We start from the raw sequence: 7,900 nt of genomic DNA, 5'->3' as shown, positions 1-7,900 counted from the left end.
GGTGGTGGTGGTGGTGGTGGTGGTGGTGGTGGTGGTGGTGGTAGCAGTAGTAGTAACTAGAGAACTAGAAAATTAGAAGAGGGAGGCGAGGGAAGGGGATGAAAGAAAAATTAAGATATGTCAAGTACATGTACCAACTTCCCAGAATGAGAGTGATCACAATAAACATTCGTAAAAGGCTATCATAACCCCCCGAAAAAAGTTACTGTTAGAATACTGCAGTAATAATCACTGTATGACAAGAAATACTAATGGGTGTAAAACTTAGTAGCTAATAATTGAATAGAAGCAGGATACCTGTGGTGTCCTGAAGTTATCTGTTCCAAATACTGCATTTAGTAATTATTAAAAAAAGAAAGAAAGAAAAAATAGGAAATTCTGGAAGATATCACCTTAACCAAGTAATTAAGGTTAACGCTGCCGAAAGTAAATGTCAACATCATATGCCCCGACATGACTCTAAGAAGGGCACAATGCCTCTGCCACAGCCTTATCAATACACCATCGCAAGTGAATACAAGCAAACCCAAAAAAACCAAAAAGAGCATTCTATAAGATAAACTTGTCCTTTAAAAAAAAAATCAGAGTCATGAAAGCAAGGAAAACTGAGAAACTACCATAGACTGCAGTATAGTAAGAAAGATACAACAAAATGTAATGTGGAATGCTTGACCTGAGTCCCCAAGTGGGAAAAGCCATTAGAGAAACAACTGGTGAAGTCCAGGCAAATTCTGTAGTTAACAGTACTGCAACTAAGACTAAATTAATTTTGCTCATTGTTCTATGGTTGTGTAAGATATTTTAAAAAGGAGAAGCTGGGCAAAGGATGAAAGGAAACTCACAATTTTTCCAACGTGTGCAAATCTACAATTATCTCAAAAGTTAAAACATAGTACAATCTTTACATTTTAAATGACTAGGTATAGGAATGATGAGTTGGGGTCCTGTGTGACGTGCTGTCTAGAAGCACTACACCAACAATCCATCCCATCCCTGTTTTTAAACAAAGAGAATCAGATGACTTCCCAGAAGTTCAGGTTCATATGCCAAATGGATGAGTTCCAGTGACCCTCTTGCATATTTATATACAACTCATCCATCTAAAATGGTACTGAAAAATTCAATGACCCAAGTGGTAAGCTGTCCAAAGATCATATGCTTGTGCCCTATACAAACATTACCACTGTGCTTTAGGCCTAAAAGAAAACCCATTAAGGGCTGGAGATGTAGCTCAATGGTAAAGCTCTTGCCTAGCATATGTGAGGCTCCTGATTCAACCCCCAGCATGGAAAACAACAATAAACTATTAAAAATAAATTTTGTAGGAATTAAGATTGAAAACACACTAGAAAAGCAAGATAATAGAGATTAGCAGAAACTAGGTCTTCCAGCAAAAAAAAGGGACAGGGAGGAAATGGTGAACACTATTAGGCACACAGGTAGGGTAAGTGAAGTAGAGCAAGTGATTCTACCTCTTCCCTCTCTCACAGCTACCTAAAATCTAGCATAGCTGAAGTAAGCATGCTGCTGCAAGCGCGAAGGATAGCAGCTACATATTTGTCCTCACCAAATAAATGGGTATACTGCTGGCACAATGCAGCAAGCCCATCTATGTAGTCCCAGTAACTCAGAAGACAGAGGCAGAAGGGTCACTGGAACCCAGGAGTTTGAGGCCAGTGCTGGTAACTTAACACTCTGTTTTTACAAAACAACTGGGTAGGTACAGACTTCATATATAGGTTGGCTAGCAATTAGGGAAAGAATTATATTCCACTACTAAAATTTAACAAATCTCAACTATAGGTTATCATCTATGGCCAGGCATAGTGGTAGATGCCAATAATCCCAGCATTCAAGAGACTGAGGCAGGAGGATCATGTGAGTTTGAGGCCAGTGTGGGCTATGGAGTGATCAAGGGCAACTTTAACTGCACAGTGAAAGCCTGCCTCAAAAAGAAAAATGAAAAAAAAAGTTAGCATCTAAGAAGAAATCTTTTGGTATTTGAGGTTATTATGATCATAGAAGCCTATCACCCCCCTTCACAAAATGACCTTGTCTATATTGTTAAACAGGCACAACAAGTAACAGAATAAAAAAAAAGTTTTCTAGTCCCTGTTTTTTTAATAAACTTCAGAGGCGTATTTTCTCAAGTTACTTTTATTAACAAAAAGTGAAAACTACTTTGAAAATAAGTAGACTATGCATCACAGCATTCAAGCAAGACATCAGACATGAAAAATGAACAATAGTAAGTAAAATACAAGCTGATGCAATGCCCACATGTACATATAGTTATTCATGCTTTTTTAATAGTCTCTTGGTCAACTTTCAGTGTAATTTTCACAAATATATAGCAGCTCAAACAAAAGCAGGAGCACAATGGTAAGGTTTGACGATTTCCAAGTGGAGATTACTTATGAATATGAAAGAAAACCTCACATATCACAGTTTCATTCTGATGTAAGCCTGATGTAATATGAGTCTTTATGGACACCAACATCAATATACAACTAATGAAAATAAAGAAAAGACAATTTTAAATTATTTGTTGTACTATGGTTGTGTTTTATGAGGCAGAAAAAAACATGAAAAATTTTAAAATAATCTTACATATGACCAGGAACATAACCAATGTATGTTAATTCATTTTAAATTACATTTGCCAAAAGATTATGTGCCACTAAACAGTGTGCCTGCACTTGAACAAGAGGAAAGGCAAATAAATAAATTTTAGTCTGTCAATGTACTCCAAAAAGGAGATATAGTTTAGTGTTACTTTGGTTATTCATGTACAATTTCTATATGACAGAATCAATAGCTAGTTTTTTTGTTCACTAATGTATAGGCCCTAATGAAACTATAAATTGTGATTAAAACCCAAAAGATTAAGATAGTTACTTAAACACAACTGAGTATCTAGCCAAAGACAGAAGAGCACCCGCAATGAACAGGTTACCACATGCCTCTCAGGTACACTTTCTGGCAGTTAGCTGGCCTTCTGCGGTAGAATACAAATGGTCTTCTGTAAAGGTACTGATTTGCTAAAACTATGCTAGTACTTTACTACATTAGAAAGAATCTTCCCACACTGTCAATTTTTTCCCATGTCCTATTATCTTATAGTAGAATCGTGCTTTGTAATCGTTTCTGAATTACTACTATAGATACAGATGATGACAAAACAGGACCAAATATGATTATCTGATTAATAACAAATTTGAGCACCAACTACAACAAATTTCAGGGTCAAGGTAGCTTGTAAGTCCATCTGGCAATTACCTTCCACTGTTTTCATCAGTCCCGAAGTGGAGATTTTCAGTGTCTACTTGTTCACCATCAGGAAAACTAGAATGAGAATCTAAGAAAAAAAAAAAAAAAAAGACAAAAATTTAAAAAATCATAAGCGGACACCAGAATGTATATTTTCTTTCACAAGCCTTTAGACAATCTTACTAAATGTGTTATTCAAATGGTAAAGGTATACAGGGTTATTATTTGAGTCACATGTAAGCAAACACAAAGGGAAAATGAAGGAGAAAAAGCAAAATGTGTAACAGACATCCACAAATAGAAGCTGAAGGCACTGCCTGACTTTTGTTCCCTAAGGACACTGAGGGGGCAGCTGAACAAAAAACAAGAAAGTTGATAAACACTCAAGACCCACACTATGAACATAAAATACTTTTCAAACCCAATTAAAGTACACATGAAAATATGGAAAAACCCGAGACCCAGTCCTAGCCCAGGTCCGATGGATGTTCAAGAAGAAGGCGGTGGTGAAGGAAAGCAAGAGACAGGAAAAGGAATATTGTGGGACTGTCCTGCTTCAAGGTTGTATATGGTGAGATTTTTGGACTTATGTGCAAACATGAGAAGCATAGAATTCTTTATCCTATTTTTTAAAATATAATCTAATTTTTAAATGTTTTTTTATCATATTCTGTAGGGACTTAAAGTTCAACATATCAATACTTGATGAAAAATACCTGTTCCTTATTATGCCTAAGATGTTTGAAATGCAGTGAGATAGTGAGGTTAAGATTGATAGCCCAAATCGTTTGATAATAACAATAAGCTTTTCTTCTGGATGGTTAACAACCTAAGTTTGCAGACCAAAATTAGAGAAAAAGGAGGGCTACAAGGAAAGCCAACATTTTGGCCCTAGCCTTCTAAGGTCAATTAAGACTCAGGACATATGAGAACTTGTACTGTAACGTCATGTACCTCGGTAGTGTCCCAAATTTTCTGATCAAGAAGATTATGGGGCCAAAGAGGAAAGTGATCGATGACATAGAGTGGGCCTAAGGAGAGTCACATGGGGAGAAGATACTCTCTCAGGCTTTCACAGAGAGCACATTGGCCAAGCATTGGCCGTGACTCATCTACATGGCTGCACTGATAAAGGTTCTGCAATCTGAGGTACAGGATCTCAGGACAAATCCTGAGGGCATTTCACTGACCTTCTCAGACCCAAAAGCTACAACTCTTGTTGCATAGGTCCTGCTTTACCCGGTCTTAACCATCCAGCAGAAAAGTATGAAGACGAAATTATAAGAAATAAAGCCATGCTGTTGAGCTGTGGGGGACTCAGGTCAATAATTTCTGACATTGCCAGTTAAACAGAAGACCCAATGCTATTATGGGCTACTGGACTCTTTTAGAATATTTTGCTGAGTTTACACACCTATAATATTCAATAACAGAACTTAGAAAAAATGGGTATACAGATGAATGTCCATTTTGTATCTGTGTATTCAAAGTGGTTGGGATAGATATATAGTTACATTCTGTTAATGAATAGAATGATTTGTTCTAATGGTGTTTGTAAATAGGATCACAAGTCCGCATCTTGTACAGCAATTAACCACTAAGAAGAATATAATGCAGTGTATTATTTGTTGAAAAATTAAAAAAAAAAAAGAAACTGTGTAACTAGAAATACTAAAGCTAAAGGAAGTTAGCTAGCTAATACCAAAAAAATGCTGAAGATAGGAGGGAAAAAGATATATGGAGGCGAAAAACTAAATAAATATATTTCAAAACTAAATAAATATTTCAAGTAGTACATGTGCAATTTTCTGAAGCTGGACTAAAGATAATTATTTTCTGTTCTCCTAGTCTTCCCTTAATACCATGTCTCATACAGATGGAGATGGAGTATGAGTCTCAAAATTATAACTTCTACATTAGATATTATCACACACTATGTGATTTTCAGATATCTAACAAATGACAACTCACTTGGGTTAGAAACAGCCTGTTCAACAGGATATTATGTCTGTATCTTGTACAATGAATAACCACTAAGACAACAATATGCAATGTATTAATTATTGAAACTGTGCTAGTAATCGGTTTTGAAACTGTCTCGTTGCTATTTGTTTCTCAATAAAATTATTTTTAAAAAAGAAAAAAAAAAAAGAAAAACCCAACCAGCACTTAAAATAACTTGCCCCAAATCTGGATGCTTCTTTTAGAAGCAGAGGAAATTATTAGAAGTGCCTTAATACTTACAAATCATCACATGGCTTGATTCTGGATTGAAAAAGATACTAGTGCATTAGTGGAATACATAAAAGAACAAAAAACAAAACAACAACAACAACAAAAAAATTAGTATAACCCTGACAACGTTTTGTTTGTTTTTTGCGGAACCAGGGATTGAACTTAGGCCCTTGCCCTTATTCTACTGAGCCATCTCCCCAGCCCCCTGACAATGTTGTCATTCCAGGAAATCTTGTAACGGAATGGTCAGACCAGTTGTTTAGGCTCCTAAGTGACTTAGTATTTTCTCTAATTTCATATTATTTTATGGTTTAATCTGCATTTTAGAAAAGTGTTTCACAGTGAAATGGCTATGGCATCTACCCATATGACAGAATACTAAGATGTCATAAAAAATTTCAAATGATAAACAAAAGTAAAGCATAATACAAAACTAAAAAATACTGGGGCCAGGGAGATGGCTCAGTAGAATAAGTGCTTCCCTGGCAAAGTGCAAGGGCCTGAGTCCAATGCCTGGTTCTGCCAAAAACAAAAACAACAACAACAAAAACCTAAAAAATACTGCCTCATTTCAGAAAAGGAATTCCAAATAAACACAGAACAACAACAACAAAAGTTTCCCATGGTGATTTCTTTTCCCTAAAAAATTTCTTGGGGGAAAAGGAATAAAAACTGATGATTCCAGTCTTGAGTTGCAGTTTGCTGGTAGTGTGTCAGCACAAGTAAATTCCCAAACTCAACCGCAAAAAAATAAGAATAAAAAACTGATGAGTTCATAATCTGCATAAATTTCTAAGAAATCTAAGTTATTACAGGGGCTGGGGATAAAGCTCAGTGGTATAAGTGCCTGTGTGGCAAAGCACACGGTCGCGAATTTGATTCCCAGCATCAAAAAAAAAAAAAAAAAAAAAAAAAAAAAATTACAGTAAGTTAGAAAAAATAATCTAAAAAAAGGAAAACAAATCAAATAGCTTAAACCTTGTTGGCAGACAGATAGTATATATTTAACATTACAAGTCACAAATTGTATCTGTTAAAAATTCTTCATTTCTTACAACTCTTCATAATTTAAATCCATTCTCAGGTCACAGGCTTTATAAGAACAGGCTGTGGAAGTGGTACTCACTGGCTGTCTAACCAAGTCAAACACTACCTATTCATTTTCTTTAGTACTCACCATAGAGTTTATCAAAGAATCTTGTTTCACAAATGAATATACTTTTAAAAAAAAATAAGCAAACGAAGCAAAAGTAGCAGAGCAGAGAAGTAGAAGCAGCAGCAGCACAAGAAAAAGAGGCAGCAAGGATGGTTTTGTTAATCTGTGTAAAATGACATTGCATGTTGCACCTTCATCTGGGGGCTGCACCATGAAAGAGTCATTAAATCCGCCCATGGTGGCATGTTCTTCCTGATCTTCATTCTCAGTGTCACATTCAATGTCACTGTCACTGCTCATTCCTGGAAGAAAAGAGATCATGTTTCTGACAAGAAACTACTGCAAGTAAAATGGAAAGGACAGCTTATCTATTAACTTGAGATTTCTACACTGAATGCTAACAAGTCAACAAACCAAACCAAACAAAGAAAACAGCCACATAAATCTCAATTCTCTTTAGTTTAGAGCAGTGGTTTTGTTTTTATTCTCAAAATTCAAAATTGAGCACCACCATTTTTATGTTTTTGTTTGGTTGTTTTGAACCAGGGTTGTGGTATTAGTTGGGGCTAATCCTGAACTCACTATGTAGCCGGGCTGGCCTCGAATTTACCGCACTCTTCCTGCCTCAGGCTTCCAAATGCTGGGATTATCAACATGTACCACCATGCCTGGCTAAGTACCACATTTTTAAAGTTAAAATCTGAAACCAGTATTAATTCCATTGGACTGAGAATATTTTTTCCAAATCACTTTTTTTCAAGTCATCAGAAAAAGCAGAAATTCTTCTCATCTTTTTTTTTTTTCTTCTCCTAATCTTGATTCATAGTAAGCCAGATCCAAACAGTAAAAGACAATAGGGTCTGGGCATGGTAGCACACATTTGTAATCCCAACATGCTGGGAGGCTGAGGCAAGGTAAGCAATATAGTGACTTAGCAAGATACTGTCTCAAAATTAAAAGGGAGTGAGGGCACTAGGGTTGTAGCTTGGTACAAAGGTCCTGGGTTCAACCTCCAGTACTGTGTGTGTTTGTGTGTGGGGTGTTACAGGTGTCAAACAAAGAAAGATGAACACCAGTAGAAGACAGACTACAGCTGTCCTCACTGAGTGTCTGAGATGAAATTCTTAGCACTCATTTAAGGACAGGGGTGGGAAAGAGTAAGCTCTGGAGTCACCACAGGGAGTTAAACAGAGATAAAATCCTAGCCCCTGCATAATGTTAATTTATGTCTGTCTGTGT

The 7,900-nt window shown here is 36.3% G+C and overlaps 1 protein-coding gene across 2 annotated transcripts in view; it reads right to left on the bottom strand.

Annotated features, from left to right (window-relative positions):
• Positions 1 to 7,900, bottom strand: part of Trim37 (tripartite motif containing 37) — a 121,360-nt gene that overhangs the window by 10,906 nt on the left and 102,554 nt on the right. The window contains exons 19-20 of one of the 2 annotated variants that reach the window (XM_023703115.1): positions 6,853 to 6,963; positions 3,280 to 3,358 (exon numbers count right to left, since the gene is read on the bottom strand). In XM_023703115.1, the coding sequence (XP_023558883.1) occupies positions 3,280 to 3,358; positions 6,853 to 6,963 (190 nt within the window). Of the gene's footprint in view, positions 1 to 2,149; positions 3,359 to 6,852; positions 6,964 to 7,900 lie in introns of those variants that run through there. The other variant, XM_023703114.1, reaches the window with a different exon arrangement.

The sequence above is a fragment of the Octodon degus genome, unplaced genomic scaffold, assembly GCF_000260255.1.
Source record: "Octodon degus isolate 3935 unplaced genomic scaffold, OctDeg1.0 scaffold00164, whole genome shotgun sequence".
NCBI lineage: Eukaryota > Metazoa > Chordata > Mammalia > Rodentia > Octodontidae > Octodon > Octodon degus.
This window is presented reverse-complemented; position numbering and strand designations above follow the sequence as displayed.